Source organism: Cupressus sempervirens, chromosome 1 (assembly GCF_028749045.1).
Source record: "Cupressus sempervirens isolate cs-2001-9-10 chromosome 1, ASM2874904v1, whole genome shotgun sequence".
NCBI classification, from domain to species: Eukaryota; Viridiplantae; Streptophyta; class Pinopsida; order Cupressales; family Cupressaceae; genus Cupressus; species Cupressus sempervirens.
The window spans coordinates 426,295,816-426,323,518 of NC_143118.1; the positions used below are offsets into that span (position 1 = coordinate 426,295,816).

At 36.4% G+C, this 27,703-nt stretch overlaps 1 protein-coding gene across 2 annotated transcripts in view; it reads right to left on the bottom strand.

The window, feature by feature from the left end:
* Window positions 1-19,445: 19,445 nt before the first annotated feature.
* LOC149578094 (DNA binding protein) overlaps window positions 19,446-27,703 on the bottom strand; it is an 85,805-nt gene continuing 77,547 nt past the window's right edge. Inside the window, exons 4-7 of one of the 2 annotated variants that reach the window (XM_089827484.1) lie at window positions 20,672-20,731; window positions 20,140-20,366; window positions 19,955-20,047; window positions 19,446-19,861 (exon numbers count right to left, since the gene is read on the bottom strand). In XM_089827484.1, coding sequence (XP_089683610.1) covers window positions 19,750-19,861; window positions 19,955-20,047; window positions 20,140-20,366; window positions 20,672-20,731 — 492 coding nt within the window. In that variant the 3' untranslated portion in view covers window positions 19,446-19,749. The remainder of the gene's footprint in view (window positions 19,862-19,954; window positions 20,048-20,139; window positions 20,367-20,671; window positions 20,732-27,703) is intronic. The other variant, XM_089827485.1, reaches the window with a different exon arrangement.

Consider the following 27,703-nt stretch of genomic DNA (forward strand, 5'->3'; position numbering starts at 1 on the left):
GCTTAAACTAAGTTCATCAGTGGGCGTTGAGCAAGCTAGTTGAAACTAAGAAAATTTTCAGTTAGAGTCGAGCAAAAGAAAAATCAAGTGTGTGTCGAGTGATCTTCAAGTGCCGAGTGAAGTTCAAGTGCCGAGCAAACTATCAATTGTCGAGCATCAAAAAATCTTAGTTGGTGCCAAGTGAACTTCAGGTGCCGAGCATAAGTAAAAATGTAGTAGGTGTTGAGTAACATAGTATGTGTCGAGCATCAAGATTTCAATAGTGTCGAGCTATTGCATTATTTGAAATGGTGAAGATTTTCCAAATCTGAGATGACATAGTTGTTACCTTGAATTTTGTGAACCAATTGGAGGATAAGGATGATGAGCTAGTGGCACATAATTCTATGTAAATTATTTTTGGGAGAATTCAAAGGAATTATTCAAGAAGTTTCTAGAGGAAACAAAATATGGGTTAAATACAATGAATCCTACCTAATCCATACGAATTGAAATCAAAGGAAGGAAGAATCAAGCAAGAAAGGAACTCCAAGACTTTTATTTAAGGAGTCACGGACCAAGAAGCATATGTTGATTCTGCTGAAGTGCCAAATTGCAAAGTGGTTAGAAGGGTGTCAAGGAGAAGGCATCTAGGAGAAGGAAGAGCACAGAGGCTCTACTTCTACAAGTGGTCAAGAAGAGATGGTTGCACTAGTACATTGAGCATGGAGACTCAAGAAGACTAAGCTTGAAAGGAGGGCAAGTTGTCAAGGGTTGCAGAGACTAAAAGCCAAGCAATGGTATGAGCTGAGAAGTGATCTGAGATTTGCAAGTTAAGTTGTATGTTGTAATCAAGTCAAAAAAATTCTAATACTCTCTAGAAATTGTATTAGATATGGAAATCCTATGGACTTAGGTTGGTTTAATAGTCATTTGTAAATCCTTTAACAGGGTGGCATTCCAAGTGAATGTTCTAAAGTCCTCTAACCAGGCCCACTTCTAAAAAGGTGGATAAATCCTCTAACAAGGTCACATTTAATAGTGTGTTGTAAGCCTTTAATAGGGGAGGCCTTTCATAGGGCATCACTTCAGAAGAGTGAGAATTGAGTAGCATGTTACTAGTGGTTTTTCCCAAATTGGATTTTCATGTAAATCACTGTGTTATGTGTTGATCTTTTATGTGTTATGCTTGCATGTTGATTTACAGTAACTTGTTGAATTGAAAAGTTAAAGCTTGGATGAATGAATGGTTGAATGGGCTCACTACACTTAGTAAAAAAGTTTGAATAGGACATATGGACCTTGAATAATTGATTCATCCCCCCCCAGTTATTCTAAAGTATTTCTAATAGTGATACAATCAATATTCCAAAAGACTATGCCTTGAGGTTTACTTCCTTGAGGTCACAGGTTTGACTCCCCTCCATAGTGGAGAAGGGCTATAGAACTAGTTTCCCTTACAGGACTTGTGTGCCATGTACCCACTCTATTGGCTTGGGGTATAGGTCTGGACTTTGCCTCAAAAATTTAATAGCCGCCACTTGTAGGTGAGTTGGTTTGTGCCTTGAGGTTTACTTCCTTGAGGTCACAGGTTCAACTTCCCTACGTAGTGGAGAAGGGCTATAGGGCTAGTTTCCCTTATGGGACTTGTGTGCCATGTACATGCTCTGCTAGCCTAGGGTATAGGTATGGACTTTGCCTCAAAAATTAAGCCGCCACTCGTAGATGATTTGGTTTGTGTCTTGAGGTTTACTTCCTTGAGGTCACAGGTTTGACTCCACTTCATAATGGAGAAGGGCTATAAGGCTAATTTCCCTTACAGGACTTGTGTGTCATGTACCTGCTCTTGCTTGAAAAATTTAGGAGTGAACTATGAATGAGGGAATGAATGCAAGTGCAAGTGCATCTGCTCAATTGCTTAGTTATCATATTAGGCGACCGCGGCATAAATTGCAGGAAGAAAAACTTCAACAGTATTGTCATGACAAGGGGATAGTAGGTAATGATTGGCATCGACAGGGTTCTAGACATCAAATACAGACACAGAGAAAAAAGTTTGAGCAAATCTGTTAAGAAAATGGAAAGCAGCAGATGTTTTCACCTACACCAGAGCAAATTGACATCACCTGTATTTTCTCTTCCATGCCAATGGTCCAGCCGGCTAGGAAAAATAACATCACCCATATTTTCTCTTCCACGCCAATGGTCTAGCTGACTAGATCTGATCCACGTGGCTTTTCTTTTCAAAAATGTTCTTTTGTAGCAAGAAACCTAACGAAGGATGGACTAGAACACAAAGATTACAAATCAATCTTTAAGGGTAAAGCAATAGTCCATCCAATAAAGCTCTTTTTCCTAAACCCATGATTTCATGATCTTCGCTTTGGAATGAAGCCTCAAGTAGAAGTCAACAAGAAAACTGCAGGTAGAAAACCCTGGAATGTTGCATCAACATTTGAAACTAGTGAATCATCCAAACAAAACCCTGATCATTTCACAAAATGCCTGCAAATTCAAAAAAAATTGGGTAGGAGAAAATATTTTTCAAAAATTTAGTTCGGGATTCAGAAGTGGCAATCAAAAGAGGGCCTCAATTCAAAGGGAAAAAGACTTAGGACACAGGGAAATACCCTTCATGTGCCTCTCCATAAGCAACTCATTTTTTATATTTGTGATGGTGCACCTCTTGGTTCGCCACCACAAATTCACGACATTTTTGTTGCCTGCTCACAACAAGGAGGCTAATGGTGGGCCAGAGATTCCAGTTGTTTCAGATTCAGCAAGAGCCCCCTTCATTCCAAAACAGATATGGCATAAGAAAGATCAGGTTACTGCAGATCCATTGCAAAATCATAGACATGTACCAAATCAATTGCAAGTTAGTCTTCCATGTCACCTGCTACAGCATTCGATTGGCCTACTTCATCAATCGATCCTTGTAGGTAAGTTTTCTTCATCTTCCCTATCATTTTTGGATATTAAGGATTGGGTATTTTCCACTTGGCCTGGATTAAAGGATATTTTCTTCACCGACCTAAAATCCAAGTTCTTTGTTTCCATGTTTGTGACTAAGGAAGAAAGGAATGTTGTTCACAAGCAGAAAGGTTGGTTCTATTAAGGTTCAAGTTTGCACACTATGATCTCGGTTCCTAATTTGAATCCTCGTGATTCATTTATTCAATTTTTTCCTCATTGGATCTCTTTTCCTCTTTTGTCGCTTGAATATCGTGATCCACAAATAACTGAAATTTTAGCTAACAAGGTGGGAATTTTCTTAAAGCATGATCTCATTCCCTTTGAGTGCCCACAATTGGAAGTTAGAGTTTGTTTGTTGATTGATAAGAGCAAACCTTTCCCCACTTTAATATCTCTCACATCTTAGTGGGCCAAATGGTGTCAGTTAATCAAGATAGAAGATGCAGTCATAGTCAATAAATTTCAACATAGACTTGGTCATTTCAATACCCATTGCCAAACAAGTGATCTTGATGATATGGTAATCTGCTCGAATCATTGTTCTAATCCAATGCAATGTTCTCGAAAACTCAAAGCATATGAACATGCAGCTTAGCCTACCTTTGTGCAAGCTGACAAGCAAAAATTAATGTCCTTTGCAATAGCTAATCAAATGACAAAGTCAAAATTTGTGCACATTCTCAGATGGATTATGGCATTTCTCCAGCTTTTGTATGTTCACCCAAAATTGTTCTTAACAACATCACCTAATTCTCAAACAATTTCAGTTTCATGCTCAATTCAACCAATCATTCTCCACAGTAGGAGATTTACACTACCTATATCCCCCATTCGGCATTTGGCTTTTAATCTAGCATTTACAGAATTGAAGTCTCGCCAAGTAGGAGATTAAATTATCTCAGAGATAGTCACTTCTATCATTTTTGGAATCGCAAGAGAAGAAGGTATTATAGATGATGAGTACAATTTTCCTAAGATTGATAATTTGCTTAGAGAATTTCAGTATTCGAATAGCCCTGTTCGTGTTCAACCTCCTGTTGACAAAATGACTATTGATGAGGTTGATGATTCAATTTTGGATGTGCAAAAAGCAATTATACACATGAATGCCACTCAATGGGCGTGAAAAGATAATTTAGAAGTGTATGTATTTTTATCTTTGGAGGATTCCTTGGGGTTGGAGAATTGTGTTTATCAGCAAGTGCAGAAATCAATTGATTGCTTGCTTCCTCAATTTCCCTATTGTCAAGTTGAGAATTTGTAGATATTAAAGGATTTTGAATCCATTAATGAAGGTCGAGGTGTCAACAAGTAGTAGGCACTGTCAATAACGCAAACCCCATCACAAGCCACTCATATCCCCAAAATGCCAAAGTCTAGAGGCAAGCCCAAGGGCTCTAAGACTAGGACAGAAATAACAGCTAGAATACAAACCACTTTGGATGAAATATTTGTTGTTACCAAAAGATCGACAAGGAGAACAAGGTTTTCTCCTTGCCCACAATGAAAATAAATTCATGGGATGCCAAAGACATTAATGCCTCTGACAAGAGACATAGAATCAAACAAGTTGTTGATTCTATGCAGGCAGATATAGTCATACTATAGGAGACCAAGTTATCTCAGGATACATTTGAAAAAACCATTGCTAAATGGCATAAGTGGAAGTCCCTACATGTTCGAGGAATTGGAGCCTCTGGTGCTCTAACAATTTTATGGAATTCCCTAACAATTAATGGACAGCTCATCCAGCAACACAAGAACTGGCAGATGATGAATTTTTTTACTTTTGACATCTCCTTTATCTTGGTTAATGTTTATGGCCCGTCTTCAACACAAGACAAAGCTAGTTTGTGGGATAATATTACATACTTCATCTAGATTCAAGATTCTCAATATGTTATTCTTGGAGGTGACTTCAATGCATTTTTGTCTTAGGAGGAGAAAACAAGGGATATTGTTCCTCCTCTTAAAACTACAAGATTTTAACTGCTTTGTGGATAACAATAATCTCATGGATATCCATCCGACAAATGGATCTTTCACATGGACAAATAAAAGATTTGGGTTTGCACATATTGTTGCTCATTTGGATAGGTTTCTTTTAACACAAGACTAGAAATTGAAGAGCATGGATATTACATTGGATATTCTTTCACTGCCAGGCTCGGACCACTTCCCAATATCATTAACTATCACACAAACAGACAAAGGCATTCCTACTCATTTCCATTCTTCTTTCAAGTTTGAAAGAATGTGGCTACGTCACTCACAATTCTTGCTTTGTGTTTAGCAAAGGTGGAATGGGGCACCATATGTTGAAGGATCTAGGATGCACCAATTTGCTATGAAACTAAAATTTGTTAAAACCCAAATTAGACAATGGAATCAACAAGTGTTCAAGAATGTCTTTACACAAAAAACAAAAGTCAAACAGCAGTTAGAAGAAGTTTATAGATGTATCATTCAGAATGGTATGAATGAAGATACTTATGTAAAATAGAAAAATCTTCAGCAGGAATGGGAGGAACTGTGTAGTAGAGAGGAAATCTACTAGAGACAAAAGTCAAGAGAGCTATGGCTCCAAGATGGAGACAAAAATACAAAATATTTGCATGCATCAGCCAAACAAAAGAGAGTTTCTAAAATTATTTTTCAAATCAAAGATGCTATTACATGAAATCTTATCACAAATGAAAACCTCATTCGAAATGAAGGAGTAAAATTCTTTAAGAATCTTCTTGCACCTGATATATCGCCTTCTCCTAGTAATTCACAAGTCAATGAGATTCTAGAGTCCATACCAAATATGGCATCATCTCAAGAAAATGCCATGTTGATGGCACCTTTCACCATCCAAGAAATTGATAAGGTGGTTTTTTTCTTTCCTCCAAATAAAGTACCTGGGCCGGATGGATTTTCTGCTCTGTTTTATCAAAGCTGTTGGGATATCATTGGCTGGGATCTATTAGCTGTTGTGGAGGAGTCTAGAAACAGAAAGAGTATGCTCAAGTATTTCAATACTACAATATCTCAATAATCCCAAAGATCAAGGATCAACAAACATTTGCAGACTTTAGGCCAATTTCTTTATGTAATTTGACGTATAAGATCATAACTAAGGTTATATACTTAAGATTATAGCATTTTATCCCATTCATCATTTCATCAAAGCAAGGTGGATTTGTCCTAGGAAGAGAAACTATGGAAGGAGCATTAGTGGCTCATGAGGTTCTTCATTCAATAAATTAAAACCAATCATCAAATTTTGTAATCAAACTAGATATGATGAAAGCATATGACAGAGTTTGTTGGAAGTTTTTGTTTCTAAGTGTTAAATAAAATGGATTTTTCTAAAGGATGGTGTAAATGGATTAAGGCATATATTTCGGGTGCTTGGTTCTCAGTCTTAGTAAATGGAAAACCAACGAGCCTTTTTTCATCAACCCAAGGAGTTACGCAGGGAGATCCACTATCTCCAGTACTTTTCATCATCATGGCTGAAGCATTTAGCAGAACTATTAAACATCAGCATAATTAAGTGGCATGGCGCAAATATTTATGTTACAAATATATCTATCACTCCTTATTTTCGGATGATACATTGCTATTTGGATTGTCAAATGTTCAGGAGGCTTGACAAATAAAACATGTGTTGCAACTTTATTCAAAGGTGTTAGGGCAAGCTATCAATGTGCAAAAGTTGAAAATTTATTTCTTTAATACTAACAAAGTGATATCTAACAAAATAATTTGGATTCTAGGCTTCACAATGGATTTCCTAACATCCATATACTTTGGAATCCCTTTTTTTATGAGGTCAAATAAATATAGTTATTGGTCTTCAATCCTTCAACGTATTCAGAGCAAAATAATTGCTTGGAAAGCTAGATGGTTGTCATTGGCAAGCAAAATTTTGTTGATTAAGTCAGTTTTAGTAGCAATTCTAAATTATTTTCTTGTAGTCCTAAAAGCCCCTCCTAAAATATTACATCAAATTCAAAAGATGATTAAGGGTTTCCTTTGAATAGGTAATATGAATAATTCAAGAAAAATGCCACTTATTTCCCTTCAAGATATGGCATATATCCAAGCATTTGGAGGGGCAAGATTTCATGATTTAACTAAAAGAATGAAGCTTTTGGTGGCAAACTAGTTTGGCAAATGTACAGTAAGCCTCATTCCACATGGTGCAAGATTATGCAACAAAAATATATGGACAATAATGATTCTACAAGAGTTATCTCTATCTTGGATCCTCCAAAAGGCTCCGTCATTTGGGATTTTATGATGGCTTCACAAGATATTGTAGTAAAATATGTTACTTGGGAAGTTAATAATGGTAGTAGGGTAAATTTTTGGAGGGACTCTTGGAATGGCCAACCTCCTTTATCAAAAATCATGGTATCTTAGAACATCATCATGGTTTTAGAAAATCATTGGGGTACACAAATCAATCGATATGTAGCTAATGTATGTGAAAGTTCAAGTAAAGTGAATTGGAAAAGCCTGGATGAGCTACCATTGACGTCTCAGGAAATTACTCAATTCAAAGAAATTTTGGCCTCTAAACAAGTCTTCATATTCAGGTCTGCAAATAAGATCATTTGGGATCCAACTAAGGATGGCCACTATTCAGTAAAAGAGGGATATAAAATCTTGCAACAAAATGAAACGGATAAAGTTTCTTGTAGAGCATTTTCATTTTGTTGGAATCATGTTCTGCTTCCAAAGGCAGGTTGCTTCACATGGCTTGCATTAAAGCATAGGATCTTGACTAGTGATCGATTGATCATATTGCACATTGCCCCATCATTTAATTGCATTTTTTGTAATGAGTGTGAAGAAACAGTGGATCACCTCCTTCTTACATGTCCATTTGCTAGTCAATGTTGGAGTTACATAATGAATAAGTTAAATTATAGTACTCCACTCCAAAATAATATATGGGACTTGTTTCAAGCTTGGCCAATCCTTTATCCAAACTTGTTATTTGCAAATCTTTGGAAGTGTATATTGGCATCGATTGTGTGGGCTATATGGTGGGAAAAAAACAAGTGCATTTTCAGAAAAGAGGTATCTACAATAGACAAAGTTCAGGAGGGAATTGAGAGAGCAATATTAGAAGTGACTAACACGAGTGAGAAATTGTAAATTTAATCCTGTTGTTACTTCATTAGATTCTAAAGTGATTTAGAATTCAAGGCAGCTAATCATTCCCAATGGTTGGAAAACTAATAACATAACATCCTCTTCTATGTCTCAAATGAAGGTTTATTGGAGATCTCCATCTGAGGGATTTTGGAAATTGAATTTCGATAGGGCATCTAGAGGAAACCCAGGAAGTTCTGGTTTGGGGGTGTGTATCCGAGACTCTCATGGAACAGTAGTGTCTATTACAACATCCCCTTTACCTATTGGTATAGATAACATGGCAAAAGTTCAAGCTCTACTCGTTGGCCTCATTCTAGCTAAGCAAGGCAATTATCGAATGTTGCATATTGAAGGAGACTCATCAGTTATTATAGATGCTTGTATACATAGAAAAGCATATTTATGGAAATTAAAGTATATCTTCAATCAAGTCTGGAGGTTTCTAGATGAATGTCAAGATGTTTGCATTTCTCATACATTTCAGGAAGGTAATCGAGTAGCAAATTATCTCTCAAATTTGGGTTGTGACGTATAGTTATTTTCATCAATACACCCTTTATCTATGATTGGAAAGTATGGTGATCTTAAAAAGATTAATTGAAGTTGACAAGACTGCTTGCTATCGTTTGCATCATTAATTTGAGCACGATTTGGTATAGACAGCATACGTTGAAATAATTAATCAATTGGAGTATCGCTAGTATATCGTGTGGAATATTTAGGCACTAATGTTTACATTTGGAAGTAAAAGTTGTAGACATTTTGAAGGACATATATTATGCAATATTCACATGGCTTCTCGAGTGTGAAATTAAATGTAGAGCATCACTTCACTTTAGGTTCATACGGATAGGGATTTGCCATATCCGCCAATAAGTACTTTCATCATGGAATACTTCTCCAGGCTATTTATCTGGTTCTAGACTGCATTTTACCCATTGGTTATGAAAATGTCAAAAGCAACAGATGTTTCTGCTTCCTACGAAGTTTGTCAGAAGCAACGTCATGTATTGTTGCCAAAGAACTATCGCATACGGATGCCTCCAAGGTTTGATGAAATTGTGTTGCCATCTGATGTGGATGATGCAGTGTTGGATATGATGTTTGTCATCCATTCCCCTACAATTCGGAGAGCTATCAGACAAGTAATTGGAGAAGAATTCATGGTTTCTTCGGTGCCGCATTTCCTGTATCCTTCAAACATGGTATCCATCTTCCTCTCTAATGCAATCTCCTCTACTTCTTCAGTCGTTGGCTCGCAAGGTAATATGGCCTCATTTTATTGATGATAATAAGCTATCTATGACTATGCAAAATTATGATCTTTGGAGTGGAATGGCTCTTGTGGGGGGTTTACTTTTGCATTCACAATTGCTTCACAAGCATGAATGTTTTGTTATGTTTGAAGCCCTTAAAAAGGCAATTGACAAGCGCAACTCTTCCCAAATGAAAGTTGCATTGCAGGCCACTTCTTGTGCATTAGGCTTTCAATTAGAAGAAAGAGTAAAGAAAGTTGGGTATGCTCTTTTAGATTTGCAAAGATTTTCCAATATGCTTCACAATCAAGGTCCAAATATGGGGACAACGAATTATCAGGTTGTTCAGAAGGATGAATGGAATGTTAGGGACTCTCTAATTGCACCAAAAATACTATCATCGCTTAACACAGTTCAAGCTAGGTCTGGATGGTCCTTCAAATTATCAGAGTTGGTGTGTTCTGGATGGGAACCTGAGGGTGCTCATGGTTGGGGCTAGCCATCTACAAAATGCACGAATTCAAGTGTGCAAGGTGTCACAAATTATGGACGAAACCAAGACAAGGTGGACATGAATGCTAAGGTAAATAGGGATCTTCGTGACTATGATGATATGGAGGAGTGAACAGTGAAATGAGTTTTGGATTTTTTATTTTTATTTTGCTCGATAATTTGTAAATTTGAGCATTAGATGTGATGGTAATTAGTTTTTGTAAATTGAAAGTGTGCTCTTGGGAGGTAGTTGATACTCCTTAGTGTATTCATGATACACTTTTAATGGTGCTAAAAAATGTAACTATGGAAACTATATTGATGTAATTAAAAGGGATGATGTTGGGTTTTCTTACTAATTCTTTCCCAATTAACCTATTTTGAATCAGATTTATATATAAATGTTATAGTGGCTTGCCACTTTTGCCTTAAAAAACGAAAAATATCACATTTTAACTTTTATCTAGAAGATAATTTAATAAAAGTTTTATCTCAAAGGATATTTGAAAATATGAGACACCTTATTTAAAAATATGAGACATCCTACTTTGAAAATATGAGACACCCTACTTATAAAGATTATTAACTTTTTCATCCGAACTACTAAACAAACCTTTTTTATTTTAAAATTTGAAATGAATTAAAAAACTAAAAATAACTTTTATTATCTTTAAATTGTAAATTTAACAATCAAATGTAAAATTGAAAGCAAAAACTACCAAACAATTCACAATTGTTATCTAATTATGCATTTTGTACTGCATCTAATTATTGGAGTTGTCTCAACCATGTGAATGAAAAAAAATGCAATAGTTTCACCAATGCCTTGCAACAAGTGGAATCGTATAAAAAATCACTTGAAATAGGTATATTTAGTTTATAAATCAATATCTTCAATAATTGTAAACCATAAAAATGTCAGAATCAAGAACACAATTTTACCTTGGTGATATCATTAATCAATTTGTGCAACTTAGCATCATGTGGACCATGTTCATTATATTTTGACCTTTCCATTTATGTGTTTCGTGCGTGTGTGTGTGTGTGTGTGTGTGTGTGTGTGTGTGTGTGTGTGTGTGTGTGTGTGTGTGTGTGTTCGTGCGTGTGCATGTGCGTGTGTGTGTGTGTGTGTGTGTGTGTGTGTGTGTGTGTGTGTGTTTCGTGCGTGTGTGTGTGTGTGTGTGTGTGTGTGTGTGTGTGTTTCGTGTGTGTGTGTGTGTGTGTGTGTGTGTGTGTGTGTGTGTGTGTGTGTGTGTGTGTGTGTGTGTGTGTGTGTGTCTGTGTGTGTGTGTGTGTGTGTGTGTGTGTGTGTGTGTGCAATCCTCTATATAAATAATTATTAGATTATTAAATAAGAATGATATTTCCTTACACGCATATTACACCAGATTAATGTGATACTAAAATATCATATTTTCACTTTTCTCTTGAAGATAATTTAGATAAAATATGAGACACCCTGTGGGCTGAGGTAGTAGACGCAAAATCTAGCAACTTGTGCAAACATGTTTGAGCACTACAAATTTGTGTGAGACCCTGAGGTGTATTTTCTATTCTTGCTTCCGAGTGAATACCACGATAAATTAAACAAACTTTACCCCCACTAATGGGCCGCAAGGAATTCAATCCTTTTCAGTTTGACATGTTCACCAATCAATGCAAACCTTTCTAAAGCTTAACTTTGACTTAGAAGCTTTGGTTAACCCAGGGCCTTTTGAAGTGGGATTCCTGACTAGGGCCTTCAATGGATCTTTATGTCCCATGTTGCTTCCAAGAAACTCTCCTAAAACTCCAAATGAGATGGAGGGCCAAGCTCTAGTTCTAGATCTCTTTCTTGCAATCAAAAGTAATGTTTCACATCTAACCATAGAAGGGCACTCAATGATATTGATTGATGCAATCAAGAACAAGGTTGCAGACACTCCAACCTAGAGATTCCATAACATTCTCCAAGAAGTGTAGACTCTTTTGGTCACTTATCATTTTTTTAATGGACACTGTTATAGAGAAGCTAATTAAAATGTTGATAAATTAGCAAGTTACACCATTAATAATGCAGAGTTATTGTATCAAATAAACCAAAGCATTAACAAATCATGGAGCATTTTTTGAATAAGTAATAATTCATTGCATCATGATTAAGTAAGGCCTTATGCATCCCATTGGATTATTAGGAGGGAATGATTCATCCAAGGACAAACAAACATCTTATGCATGTGAAACATTTATTCAAGGCAACTTTTCGAATTTCTTTTTTGTGATTCCAATTTTGGAGGTCAAGGAAAGCCTAGTGGAAATGTTACTTCCAATTCTTGATTTGATTTTGTTTTTTTTGCTATTCTACTATTTTTTTTGTTGGTGGTGTTATTTATTTGATATGTTGTTCTAAAATGCGCACTTTATTAACTAATAACTCGAAGAATTCACATTATGAGGATCCAACCTCATAATGCTTGGTTCTTGGATCCAGCCTCTTGATTATGAGGGTATCCCCTTCCGTTGCGGGCTATGTCACAAGACCAGCCACCTTGCTGCTCAATGTTCTTCTAAAAAATCAAGGCCAAAGAAGTCTCCTTCTTGGTGGAAGGGGATTTCAGATGATCAATACACGGTTCAGAAATCCCCCTCGGCTAGGGAGGGCGACTCTTCTCAAGAAATTTTGGTGACGAGCTCACCTGCAGTTTCGAATGGCACGAATGCCCCTATGTTGGTGTCATCCTCAGTTCTCCCTCTGGCAGGTATTGTCTCGAGCGTTTCGCCTGCTACCCCTCTTGGGGCTCCGGCGCAAGTTGTGGGTTCCCCACTTCAAGCTGTTGCTGGTTCGTTCCTCGGTTGCGAGGGTTTTGGCAGGTGGCTATGGGGTTGTAGACTTTGCGTGGCAAAAGGCTGCCAGTTTGGTGGAGGATGGTTGGACCACTATAAAAAGTAAAAAGGGCAAGCCCTCCACTCTTTTGATATGGCTTTATGCTCTCAGAAAACGAGCCCCAAAGGGAAAGCTTGAGTCCCTGTTGTGGTTGTTCCGTTTTTTGTTCTCTTGGCTCTTATGGCCTATTTGTTATTTGTTGTCTGACATGGTATGGGGCTTACTATCTTATCCTCTTTGTTACCATGGGGTTTCAGGTGCCCGAATTAAACCTGTTTTGGTGGCTAATGAATACTATTTTTTATTCGATGCCACCCTGGTCACACTTGGTTTTTGACCTGTTTCACCTTTGGTCTGCTCTTATTTGAGCTCCATTGAAAATTTTACGAAATGTAAAGGGTTTTAGGCACCCTTCAAAACCTGTTTTCCTTAATCAAAAAATCGAAGAATTCACATTATCTAGAATCTTCCATAAATCCATTAAACATAATATTATATCACTACATACATTTTCCTTTGTTTACTTCAATGGTCTTGACTTGTGTCAAACTCTATCCTTCCTCAAAGAATAGATATTTGCATATCCATCATCAACCGCATGATGATAATATTGTCATGGTATCCCCAACAAAAAATGATGAGTGTCCATAGGAATAACATCACATAATGTCTCATCATATAGTTTCTAACTTTGAACTTTACCAAACATTTTTCATTGACCAAGTCCTTATGATCCTTTTGTAACCAAGTAATTTGGTAAGGATTCATATGCTTCCTTATTTCTAACTTTAATTTATGTACCATTTCCACTATGGAACTATTATCATTACAATCATCATGAATAATGGCATTGCATACTTTACCATTACACTTACATCTTGTACAAAATTAAATCTTCCTTTACTTAAGACTCCTTAACATTTAGCAGAGATCTTCTGATAATAGGGATATCTCCTCTTTCAACTTCTTAAAAATAAGACAACTCACATCTTCATCTACATGTATAACTCATGTATTGTGACATTTTCTTCTATTTGTTCTCCTTTTGTGTTGAGGATGCTCATATAAGCTCCATGTCCTACCACACATTGGAAACACATTTTGCAAAGACCTCCCCTTCCTAGTATTTACCATCTTTCTCTCTATTATTTTGATTATGAGGGTGATATGAATTATTTTCCCTACATAATTTTGACTTCTAGTCGACTTACCATTCTTCTTCTGATCTTCACATCAACCTCCATAAGATCATCCACTAGTCTTTCCACAATAACCGCTTTCATTTTTCTTGCTCTCAAAATTCTTATTTAATTCTTCTTCCACCTTCAAAGAATATTCATATGCATATTGAATAGTAGACATTCTTACCATTATCAACTCTTCTTGAATACTCAACATCAACCCATTTATGCTATGGGTAACCTTATTCTTGTTTTCTTTAGAATAAACCATTATAATATGGACTTGATTGAAGTATTAAATATATGCATGCATAGGTCTTCCTTCTTAATTCAACCCTTACATTTTATTTAGAAAATGAAGCTCATAGCAAACATGAATAAATTATCTCTTCAAAATTTCCACCATCTAATCCCAAGTCACTATCTTCCACTTCTCTCTTCTATTTCTCTCCAATTGAATATATTTTCACCAAATTCTAGCATGATATTTCATCTTGGCTTTTACAAACTTTTTACTCTAAGGATATTCTATTTCTTCTTACTAAAAATACTTTTCTATAGAATTTATCCAATCAACTTATTTTGGATTAAGATTCTATAAAATGTTAAAAAGGTAACCTTTTTATCTCTTTCCAATCTTGGAAATAACCATAAAAAAACCTAGCTTCATGAGGATATCTAGTGATTTCTTTCTCTTCTTCAATCTATCCTCTTTTAAATTCCTCCTCACTTTCATCTATTTCCCTAATACTAGTTTCTCTATGTAGATTCTTCTGTAGTATTGACACTTGTCTTTGGAGGGCTCTAAAACCCTCTTTAATCACACTAGAAGTTCTTCCAATGTTGTTTATTTGTGGAGGCATAGTTGTACTTATCTCTGAGATTAAAAATCATAGGCATGGTGGAAACTAATTCAAGTTTGGTGTGATCTTTCTACATACTAAGGAAACTATACTTTGATGCCACTTGATGAATGGTGCTCTCATTACTAACACAAACACATACAACACAAGAAGTAAATAAATAGAACATTGTAAGAGTTAAATAATTGCAAGAACAAAAACACTCGCTATTTATTATCTTCAATAAAATGACAATACAATATTCATAAAATAACATGATATAGGCACATGGGCATTTCATTATAATAAGCTACAAGATAAAGTCACTATTTGAATCATTAGAATCGCTTCTTGTAACCCATATTCAGCCTCTTTATATTAGGAAGTTTGACCAACATAGTGTTGGGATTATTTTGATAGAAAATTGCAATTAAATGCAAATATAATCAATAAGACAGATGAATAAAGCACGCATAATTAGAATAGAAGATACAAATATTTAATTTGGTTCATCCAATCTTGGGCTATGCCCACCAAATAGGGAGTCCAATATTATTATCTAGTAAGTACAGTATAAAACTTTATTATAATTTTTCAAATGTTTCAATTAATAAATAGTTTGTTTTGTATTTTTTTCTCTTCTAAAGCAGTTATTGTATTTGGATGCAATTACATTTCTTCCATTTTTCATATCAATGTTTACTTTCTCTGTATTTGCTAAAGAAAAGGCAATGATAAAGGTTTGCTTGCTTGTTATCAATAGAGTTCTAGTGGTTTTGTGATGAGAAGGAGAAAGAATGTGGTCGGTGCATGGAGAGAGGTAGCAAAGTACGAAAAAGAGAATGAGAATTCAGAAGAGGAAGTGGAAGGACAAAGTCTAATTTATTTTCATGATTTTGAACAAAGCTTAGCAAACATCCAAAATCCATCTCTGCCATCTTTCCACGCTCCTAGTATGTTTCTTTTCTGCTACACTTTCTATCTCATTGAAAATTTTATTTGAGATAAGTGTGTTTGTAAGTTTTCATGATAGCAAGGGCTAGAAAGCACGTGCTTAGGAAGATACGTGAATATGAGCATCTTGGTGAAATGGTAGTGTGTAGATGGGCATGGGATGAAGAAGAAGAGAAGGTTGTGATGATAGAAAGAAAAGAATGGAAGAGGTTTACAATGGAAAGGGAAAGGGAAGAAATAGGGATCAAATTTGAAGGAGCAATATTCTGACTATTGCTAGAGGAGCTTCTCGTTGATCTTCTTGTGTGAAGCTCTAGAAACAATTGAAATGATGGTGCAAATTCCACCGTCTCTGCTATCATGAATTTTGGTTTTTGCATAAACTCATTTGCAGCTCCACGAAAAACCCACGTCCACCTCTATATCCACCACCAAAATAAAGTCATTTTCGATGAGACCCATCGCAACACTGCAAAATTTTCCATCAATTGATGAGGGATCAAGATTAGCTAAACATGAACTTTTCCTCTTTTCTGTCCCATTCCAGTTTGGCTAAGGCCAAGCTTGGAGATTCTCATGCAAAGAACTTCTATAAGATCCTTCTCTCTACAATCAAACACTCCAATCAGCCTTGCATAATTATCTAATGTCCTTCAAATTTAACAACACTAAGGGTTGAATGTACAAGATAAGCTAAGATAAGATAATATTTATGTCCAACAAGAGACCACAACATGGGTCTATGGGACTAGGAGCTTACAACCATGAAGATATCACCAAACGGTGCCGATAAAAGAGCAAGCACAAAACCTAAAAGGGAGGATGAAGAAGAGAGCAAGGTTTACCCCGAGCAAGAATAAGGTTTAGGGATCCTTCCTTAGAGGGAAGAAGGACAACAATGAATGAGGACAGAGGTGACTAGGGACTTTGTTCTGTCGTTGAGTGTTGTGGGAGGAGTGTCATGTCCCCTCTTTAGTTTTGTCTAGTAGTGACATGAGAGTAAGCCTATTATTGAGTCGCATAGGCTGGCAGTGGTGATCAGGGACTCGATTAGGGTTTTTAGCGTTTGGATTTGGTATTACAAGCAGTAGTAGATCGATTGAGAGCAGTTCCTTGATTTTAGGAGGCAGTTCCTTGATTGTAGGAGGAGATTCCTACCTTTTAGGAAGTGGTGATGTTTCCAAAGTCGAGGTTCCATGAGATCGCCCCTTGGTCTCAATTTCAGGAGATTTGGGTGTGTTCCCTATTTTTTAGAAGTATCCCTGAATTTGAGGGTGAGATTGCCAATTGGCCCAGGTTGTCTGGCATCGATCATAGGTAGGTGACAAACTCAGTTTCATATTTTAGAGGTTGGGTTGTTCCTTGATTACTTGGAAAATATTTTAATATATTTAAATATTCTCCTAAGTTAGCATTTTAATAATTTAAACAAGGCTAAGTGTTTAGCCATTTTGGAGTAATAAGGAGTTCTCTACTAAAAAATCTATTATTTGATTATCACTTGTCAAGACTTATTTGATGCTTGGAGCTATTTGTCATTAATAAAGTAATGATTTCCTTCTATTTGGACGCCTTTATTGGGGAAATAATGTTATATTATGAAGTTCAACTAAAATCCACTTTAGGGTTCTTTTAGGGTTTGATTTGTCTTGGAGAGGGGATATAAGGAGATGGTAACCTAAAAGTGAGCATCTTTTATCATTTTGTCAACCTATTTTGGACGCCATTGCTCCGGAAGAGCATTCCTCATCTTGGATGCAAACCTTAATGCTGAGAGCAAATTTGTTGGGACGTATCCCTCAACAAAATCAGATTCAAAAGTTCTTATGCATACAATTTGATCAAGGCAAAGGATCAATTTCTAGTATTGCAGTCACACTTTGCAGGCAGTGGATTTTTAGGGAAGGCGACCACTTTGGTTCAACCTGGTGTTTCCTTATAGCAGCTCAAGTGAGAAATTTTGGGGTGTTTATTTGCAACAGATGGATTTGTTTTATTGCAATAGCTTGGACTTTATCATTTAAACTTGTTTGGTTGTAGTTGGTTCCCATCTTTAGCTGGTGGCAAACTTGTTTGAAGTACATCTGTATTAGTACTATTCTAAAATAAATCAAACTCTGCTGGTACAATTTTAGAATCATTTCCAGATTAGTATGTGTTGCTGCATATGATTTCTATAACTTAATTACAAAGTCATCAAATACACCCTTACCATGCTCAAATCCACAGCCATCTCACACTTTCATCTCCCATCCATTGAAGGCTTGAAGCATACTTGAGCACACATCTCCATCACTTGGACAAATCCTCTTCAACTTGGAGCTATTTGGAGGAGTGAGGTTTGCACTTCTTTGTATTGTCTTTAGTTTCATGTTGAAAGTCGTTTCATAGGTGTTAGCCTTGTTGTTTTGTTGAATGTTTTGTCTAACCTTGGTATTCCATTGGCAATAACAATCACAAGTGATACAACATACACCTACAATACCAAAACATTTACAAGAAAAAGCTTGACATAGGTGCAAATTAAGCATGCCCATAAAATATAAATAAGACAAATTTCAATATATAGTCATTTCCTTTACTCACCCTTTAAGGAGAGGCATGAGATATTAAATCTAGAACAATTCCAACAATATAACATGTAAATCAACACTTTAAAATGATCTCGAATGAGAGAAGAAGAAAACCATCACACAAACAAGAGACAGGTAAACATGTGGGAGGGAAACCCTTTTTATTAGAAACCCTACCATCCAAACCGGTGAAGCAATGCATTCCAGCAATAGATTCATTACAATAGAATATTAGGCTCATAAGCTTAACATTGAAATGACCAGCCTACTTTGTATAGGAAATTGAGTACCATAACCCCTACAACGTATCCTTCTCTAAAACCTCTATCAAACATCCAATATGTAGCAAAGTCCAAAAACTACCAATGGGCTAAACATGGTGCCCAAATAAAGGTGTGTTTACTAAAAGTTAATTGAAGAACAGACAATAAAAGAGTGCAATATACTCATTAAATTTTATAATTGATATTTGGAATCTTTGCCAAAGATATTACAACAATTTCATCCCAATGGAGAGTGCACTCGCAAGTTTAGTTGTTCGTATTAAACAATCAAGAATATCAATGCATGTTCAGTAAATATATATCATTGCAAACTAAATTGTTGTACTTGCAAACTGTTTTTCTTAATATGATGACCAGTGCTTGTCTGCTTGTCTTTTACAGATAAAGGACAAATTAAGATGCCATTTAAACTAGCACGTATGACCTATCAAAGTCTCATTAAAAGCCCAGAAGAGTGTTTTTATCAATGTTTGATTTCAGAAGAATAAATTCCCCAGCTTTGCTTACTTATGCATTTTAAGACTTGTCTTACATTATGATTGCAAATATATGAGGACTGCTATTATATACAAAGAAGGTTGAAAGAAAATATGTTATTTTCTACTGATATTCAAGATCTTCCAAATTGTTTGTTTCTATATTGTCTTTGGAAGATCAACCTTTCATTTTTCCTGTCTTAGTTCTTTCTTTGGCAATAATATTTTCTACTTGAAATTGGTCAGATAATGTATGGGATGTTCTAGCTTGGGTTCATGGTTAATGTGTATAACAGGCTAAGTATTGGATTGACAAGCTGTCAGAGAAACTGTACCATAAAAGATTTCTTGACGAGAATTTATTTCCCACAGAAAAGATATAGAATTTGAGAAACAGCCATCATAGACAGGACCATAGTTCCAAATACAACTGGATATATTGTGCAGTTTGATGCTGTTCAGTTTTAGTATCATAATGCAATCAATGCTACAACAGAGATGTAGATTCAAACCAGAAAGGAAGTATGAAGCTTTGCATTGGCAATCACGCAACATTCGAAATCAATCACAGGTATTCATAGCTTGCCACATACCCAGGCTGATTCAACCTATGGTCATTCTAATCTGCGCTTACAGGAGACATGAGACAAGCAAACTATTCTTCCCCAAAGTGACAGCGATCAACCTCAAAATAATTTACTATTTACCACGAGGTTTCTTCACTTCTTCAATAAATAAAGAATACCTTTTAAAATATTATTAACAAAATCTGAGAGCATGTTAGTTTCCAGCTTCTCTCGATCTTTAAAATTCTTGGTGTTTTTATATGTCCTGCAGATATTGATTATGAGAAAGACCTAAGATTTAGAAAATTCAGCAAACAATTGTTTCAAAGATTACGGAAGCAAAAAACTAAATCCATACCTTTCATTGTTCTCTAAAGTAGGAGTATGATTTCCATCAGACAAGTCATGTGAGATTTGCATTATATCTCTGGTACTTTCCTCTTGGTAAGAACTAGCAGCCAACGAAGACAACCCAAGGTTTAGAAATTTGGCCAACAGTCACTTCAAAATCCATAGAGACAAATAAGTAGGTTACATAATTACCTTATCTTTTTTGCTGAATTACTGGCACAATCTCCATCAGAGCTGGTCTTTTGTGTGCTTTGCATTGTATCTTGAGCGCTTGTACCATCGAGTGACAAACTAGAAAGCACAGAAGCAGTTTCTTTGTTATCTGATAGATCTAGGCAGTATTTTGAGTGTGAATAACTATCCAAGTTTTCAGACTGAGACTCCCTGGAACCCTTTTGAGAGGCATCTCCAGCATGTATCTGCACAGCCAGCAAGGTATCATTGGCAGAACAGCTGCAGAAAATTGAAATTTATTTATATTTGAAGCTTGTAAACTTAGATGAGCTTTCTCATTAATCAAGCCACTTCATAGCCCATTATAAACTACTGTACTAAAATATACCTTGTCTAACACAGGATATTATGAATAGTAAGAGATTCACACTCAGCCAGGAAAGCCCTCCATCCTTTACCCATTGCAGCTACAAATAATTCGATACTAATTGTGTTTGTGCACTTTATTTAAAATAAACAATAATCCCAGATTAAAAAACTACTTACGCACCAAGGTTTTGATGACTAGAGCTGACAAAGCTAATCGATGCAAAAGGACCTGATAAAATGCCTGGAACCAAAAATTTCGTTTATGAATGGAACAGAAATTATCATTTTACATAGCAAATTTATGGATGATTAATTTAATAAATGCACCAAAAATAAAAGGGAAAATAAGAGATGTCAGAAAAAGTTTCCTACCCGCTTCAGTGTGCAACTATAAAATTATTCAGTCATCATAGGGAGTTATATTACTTTATAATGCTATGAACTTGCAATAACTATGCATTTCTAACATACGAAAGAGTTGGCATTCCTAAAAGGTAGGATTGGAATGAAATACACTTGAAATAAATAGCTGTTTCTTACAAAAATTAGACCTTAACTATCTTAAATGCTCTAAGCTTTGGAGTTTTAACTCTCTAAAGAATGATTACAAATTAGACATGTTTATGAGGCATCAAACATTTTGTTGAACTTTGAATGGATAAAAGCCAAGACAGGGTACATCATAAAATATAGTGCAGTCAAATAAGCCACTAGATAAATCAGCAAATGTGTTCACCATCATCATACTACAATGTCTAAATACTATATGTCAAACTCTCTTATTTCATCAGCAAAGCAATCTTTCAAAGTCAATTCAATTTTTAGGCCGATTATGAAGTAAAGGAGAGGTAAGATCAAGAATTATGATATTGCACACGGTATTTGTAAAACATGATATTGCCTGTAGAGAAAAGAAAAAGAGTGATTGTCTATGCATTGCTTCCTAGCATAGATGAAAGAAATCTAGATAAATGCATGGAGTTGAAAAAATTCAGAGAGTCAAAAATGCTCAAACATCATGACTTAAGGAAAGCTTCCATGGTGCAAGGCATAAAAATTGCAGGCACATATTTCAATTATACCAAAGTCAGCATAGCCTCATGACAGCTGCATAAGAAAGTTATGATTTTCATCTCACTTGATAATGTCCCCTTCTCAGGCCTAATCAAAATGGTGACTGTTGGTCATTTCTAGAGTTCCCATAGGCTAATTGGTTTTGGCAAGGGAACTCCAAAAATCTTGGAGAACACAGGGTCCAATTTTCTTGACATCTATGTGGCATTGAGCTTAGTTGGCATTATGGATTGCAGTGACACTTGCAAAAGCATTTTTGGACTGTTGGCGTGTTCTCCAAACTTCTTGGAGAGCATGTCTACTTTTTTGTAAATCATTTAGTTGGCAACTGTCATCATCCCAATGCCTAAAGTACATGATGACATGATCAGATTTGGACACTGGACTGTTGTGGCCTAACCACACATCACCCATCCAGGATGGGACCCCTATCTTCTTATCCATTTGCGCCTTTTCTGTTTTGGCTTTTGCAGTAACTCTAGCTTCAATGAAAAGTGATGGTATTGCTTGGGTCTAGGGCTAAGTTCTGTCCCTCATCTTTCAAGGTTCCAATTGTAATATGCATCCTAATTTTGAGTTTTGAACTCAAATCCATTGAATGGGAGTCTGTAGAGTTTCTAGTCTTTGTGAAGCCCTGCATTTTATCATATCAGGAACAGGTAAACTTAGAGAGGATGGTCCTCATGGGCAATTTGATGACAAGGGAAGTGAAGGAGAAAATGAGATAGAGTGTCCAACCCCCTTGAGAACCCCATCACTGAAGCCAAAAAACATAAGCTCCATGGGCCCTTGATAAAGGCAGTGTTATGCAAAGCAATGAAAGTTGGAAAGAAATTTACCGAAAAAAATGCACTTGGGCAAGTTTTCGACATTGTCAAGAAAATAAAATAAAGTAAAGTTTCCTACATAACTGCCCAAACACACTTCAGCGCATAGCTGAAATGGGCATGGAAAGTGGAAAGGGAAATAATATCAAGAAATGTGTAACAAAGAAAAATCCCCCACATACCAATAATATGGTAGAATCTCCGCAACAAACTTTGGTTTTAATCCAATATGATCAAGGAACTTTGTAAACAGTTGAAATATGGATTTACACCTATGGCAATTTAAAATTCAAGTTAAATGCATTCAAAAGGAAGGGAAGATATTAGGATCTCTACAAAGACAATATTCAGGTGGGGGGGGGGGGGGAATGAAATGATTTGGGCCCAAAACAATGAGGTCATCCACGAGTCACCAACACTAAACCAAACTAGTAAAGGAAATCTGGGATTTTCCCTGGTAGGTATATGGGCTACTGCAAAGTGATTACAAATGGTAAGAAGTGTTTTCAAATAATGAAGAACTCTCCCAAAATGCAAATTTCAGAGAAATGAAGGAGCACATTTTGCAAAGGTTTGTGTGCATTCTTGCAAGCTGAGAGGTATCACTCGTACTAAAGGAAAATTCACAATATCCACTATCCAAGGGAAAGACAATCCATCGCAGGAGGCTTCCACTTCAATTCAGCACAGAACACAGAAGAATGAAGGATCTTGTACGCAGTCATGAAAATGAAAATGTCCGTGGATGGAAAAATTCCAAATGTCCTCAGAACCTGTAAGTCACTTGATAAAGGAGTGATCTGCAAGCTCTTGCGGAATGAAATCAAGGACCCTCACAAAGAAGCCACTACTACAACACAACTTAAAATAAATAAAAACTTATTCAATATTCAACCAGGGTCACAGTGAGCAGCAATCCACATCCTCTCGTAAATAGGGAGCTTTGAATGTATAATTATTGATATTGAAAGAGTGTTTGGGGAGGGAAGTCCTCTGTGGATGCAGAAATGTGCTTGAGCGCATTACAATGGCATTAAACAAATGAGAAGAAAAACAAGATGGTCAGCCAAATGTCTTCAATCATGCACAGAAAGATTTGGACAGATATTTTCGGAAAACAAAATGTCTATGAATGGCCCTGGGCACTTGTAGCACAAAACATAATGAATGAAGGAAATATGTGAAGGTAAGACATGCACCCAGAAGATTCCCAAGTATGCATTCGACTTTCGAGCATCAAGTTGAAGCTCTCCCATCACTAAATTTGCAACATCGATTCCATGGACTGAGTAACTGGAAGAGCCACTGATAACAATATAAAAGAGTTTGTCAAACTCCGCCAACACAATCCTCAAAGCTTGCCCCAAGCGTGCTTCTTGTTAGGTAAAGAAGTCTGCGAAGATGGAGGCTTCCACGGCAAAACATTATGCATACCCAGCGGCATCAATGGAGAATCGAAATAATAGATTGGAATTCTTGTGAAAGGTTCAAACTCACACACCATGAGCAAGCATCTGCAACAACAAAAGAATCACTGCAAGGAAGCATCCATGGCAGAATGTTTGGAAATTTTTACAAAATTGAAGGTGTCCACTCTCCACCATTGAATATGAGCAATAAAGGAATGTACACAAAATAAAAGTCCATTGCTCAGCTCTACATGCACAGTAAGATACGGAAGAAAGGAGATGAGCACCCAGCGCATTTTCAAATATTCTGAGCCATGGGCGAGGAATTTGGGTTCGAATAAATTCTGTCATTAAGACCCCAATGGATTCAGAGATGCAAAAATATTGCAACTTAGAAATGAGTTGACAACCTGCATGGACTAGGAAACCACACTCAGAAGTTGAAGGCTCTTCATATACATATCGGTGTTGGTTAAGGAAATTTGAAAGGCAAAATAATACGCAACACACCTCTAAACCTCAGCCACTGAGAATAATCCATAGCAGGCACGAGGTGCAACTTTTTCCTTACATAAGCAGCATGTGCGAAGGCTGGGAAGAATTTACGAGTTTGGTAAAAATGACAAGCCTGGAGGAAGCTTCGAAAGAAGAACAATCCTTATTGTGTATTAATTGTGTGTTCAGTGCACATTTCCTTGCATTTGGTAGAATACAAAAGATGCTTGGATCATATTACTAATAGCCAAAGGACTTTCAAAATCGAAGAATTGTGAAAACAAAGAACACATTGAGAGCAAATACAAACCATCAAGGAAAGTTCAAATTGCTCAACACTTTAAGTCATTCAGAAAAGACAAAACACACTTAGCATGGTTGTCAGGGAATAATGAATGAAGGAGAGCTTCATGGAAAGCATGAGAAGCGAAGTTCAGCAGATTTTCAAGGTTCACATTGTAAAGAAAGGGGAGGAATCGCTGCAAAGAAAACATAATCTGCAGCCCAAAGTAATCTGTTTCTGCTCCCCAATTGCGCCCGAGTGCATGTATGATTTATAAAGCCATCAATGGTGATCACCACTGCATGTTAAAGCAAGGCTTTATCAGATATGAAGAAATAGGTAAATATTGACCATAAAAATGTTGCAAAAATTTGCAATCCAAATGTTCAAACACGAGTAGAGCAAGTGGTTAATAGTGATGGAAGATCACCACAGAAAAATGTTGCACCCATTGCTAGGAATCCAGACATTTTGCTGCAAGGGATTTCAGAGAAACATTCCTACAAGGCATTCGAATCAGAAACAAAAGTCACGACAATCTTCTAAACTGAAACCCAGAATCCTTAAGGCCGTTCACAATAAAAGAAACCAGACAATAAATTGAAATACAGGGAATAAATCGAAGGGCTGGTCCTTTGAGAATGAGGCATCGCACCCAGAGAAGGAAACGGAAGAAAGCATATCCACCAGCAATTAGAGATCACGCCCAGCACAGTTGAATGAAGAAGGATTTTCTTGTAATCTGCTGCAAGTAATGACAGAAAGAACAAGCTGCTGGAATCCACTGTGGATGCCCAGGATATGCGGACCGGGTTTCAACACTTGTCAGAGTGAGTCAAACCATGTAAAAGTTTGTGACAGTCCAAAATATGCCCAAGTACAAAATTCATGGAGTTAAGTAAAAATTACAAAACATAAAAATATGCTACGGCCACCAATTTGCGGCCATGCGCATAATGACCATAGTCAGGGAAAGTTTTTTAAAGAACAAATCCATCAGCAGTTCTTATCCACATCTGAGCGCATATCCTTATGAATGAAGAAACCTCGATAATGAAATGTTCACAGGAGATTATAAAAGGCATTTCTGGTGCATTTTCATACAAGTGAAGGAAAATTCATGAAGGAAATGATCCGGCACAAGTTTGAAAAAGCAATTGAATTTTCATAAAAAACAGATCCACAATGGACATAAAATACTCTCCAGCAGGATTTGATGATTGTGAAGAACATTATAAAAAAATTTAAAAATAAAGGAAAAAACATCCAAAGGCAGCTGCCAAATGTCTACCATCTGTGTGATTCTCTGAATGCTCTCCTCACATTGGTCAATATTAGTCAAGAAGTTGATTTTATAACAGAGTACAAAGAAATGAGGAAATAAAATGCATGTAATGGAAGGTGAAAATATGCTCAAGTGCATATCTGACTGAGTCAAGGAAAGACGCCGAATAAATTTGTCCTTGAAGGACCCAAAATCATGCCCAAGAAAGAAGACAAGGAACATATGAAAAAAAATCTGCCTACATGCCAAAACCAAGCCCAAGCGTGGAATGCCTTTGATGGGGAATATTGCAAAAAACAGAATAAGAAATACATTTATGAGAGCCCCTAAAATGCGCTTGAGTGCAATTTGGAGTGCGTGAAGGAAAGATTAAAAAGGAAGTTAGTCTACAAACATGTCACAAATGCTCTCGTCGCACATACTAACCCCATGAGGCTGCTTGACTCCAATCTCTACTTAATTTTAAGAAGCTAAAGTGTTCCCATGCACATTTTAAATTACAAGAATAGGATAAAACAAAATCTTCTCCTATTTTAGTCAAGCAGCGACTGCTTAAAAAATAAAAATAGGCATTGAAAAAAATTGGGGCTGGAAATAAGCAGCCACTGCTAATTAGGAAAAAACAACACATGGCTTCATGATTTATTTTCCCTCCTTTTATTTGCCTCCAACTTTTTCTCTAAATCATTTTTATTAATGATTTTATTTTAAAATAGTTTTTAAGATAACTGTTCAAAACATAAGCAACCAAAATTGTGAAGAACATTATAGAAAATTTAAAAAATAAAGAAAAAAACATCCAAAGGCAGCTGCCAAATGTCTACCATCTGTGTGATTCTCTGAATGCTCTTCTCACGCGGGCCAATATTAGTCAGGAAGTTGATTTTATAACAGAGTACAAAGAAATGAGGAAATAAAATGCATGTAATGGAAGGTGAAAATATGCTCCAGTGCATATCTGACTGAGTCAAGGAAAGACCCTGAATAAATTTGTCCTTGAGGGACCCAAAATCATGCCCGAGAAAGAAGACAAGGAACTTACGAAAAAAAATCTGCCTACATGCCAAAACCAAGCCCAAGCGTGGAATGCCTTTGATGGGGAATATTGCAAAAATCAGAATAAGAAATACATTCATGAGAGCCCCTAAAATGCGCTTGAGTGCAATTTGGAGTGCATGAAGGAAAGATTAAAAGGAAGTTAGTCTACAAACAAGTCACAAATGCTCTCGTCGCACATACTAACCCGTCGCACATACTAACCCCATGAGGCTGCTTGACTCCAATCTCTACTTAATTTTAAGAAGCTAAAGTGTTCCCATGCATATTTTAAATTACAAGAATAGGATAAAACAAAATCTTCTCCTATTTTAGTCAAGAGCGACTGCTTAAAAAATAAAAAATAGGCATTGAAAAAAATTGGGGCTGGAAATAAGCAGCCACTGCTAATTAGAAAAAAACAACACATGGTTTCACGATTTATTTTCCCTCCTTTTATTTGCCTCCAACTTTTTCTCTAAATCATTTTTATTAATGATTTTATTTTAAAATAGTTTTTAAGATAACTGTTCAAACCATATGCAACCAAAATTCATAAGCATGGGGCCACCAGCTCCACAAATAGATAACGAAAAAATGGAGCAGCAGCTGCTAGCCAAAATGAGCTTGGCAGCTGCATGGGGACCTACTCTAAGCCAAGTCAGGAATTGTGGAAATGAAGACATCTATGACAAGGGCTTATTTGCAGACACGACTTTACTAAAATAAAGAAACATTTGTGAAGAGGATCAAAAATAGTGACTACAATATGTGATGTTTCTTAGGCAAGGGAAGTTAGAAATAC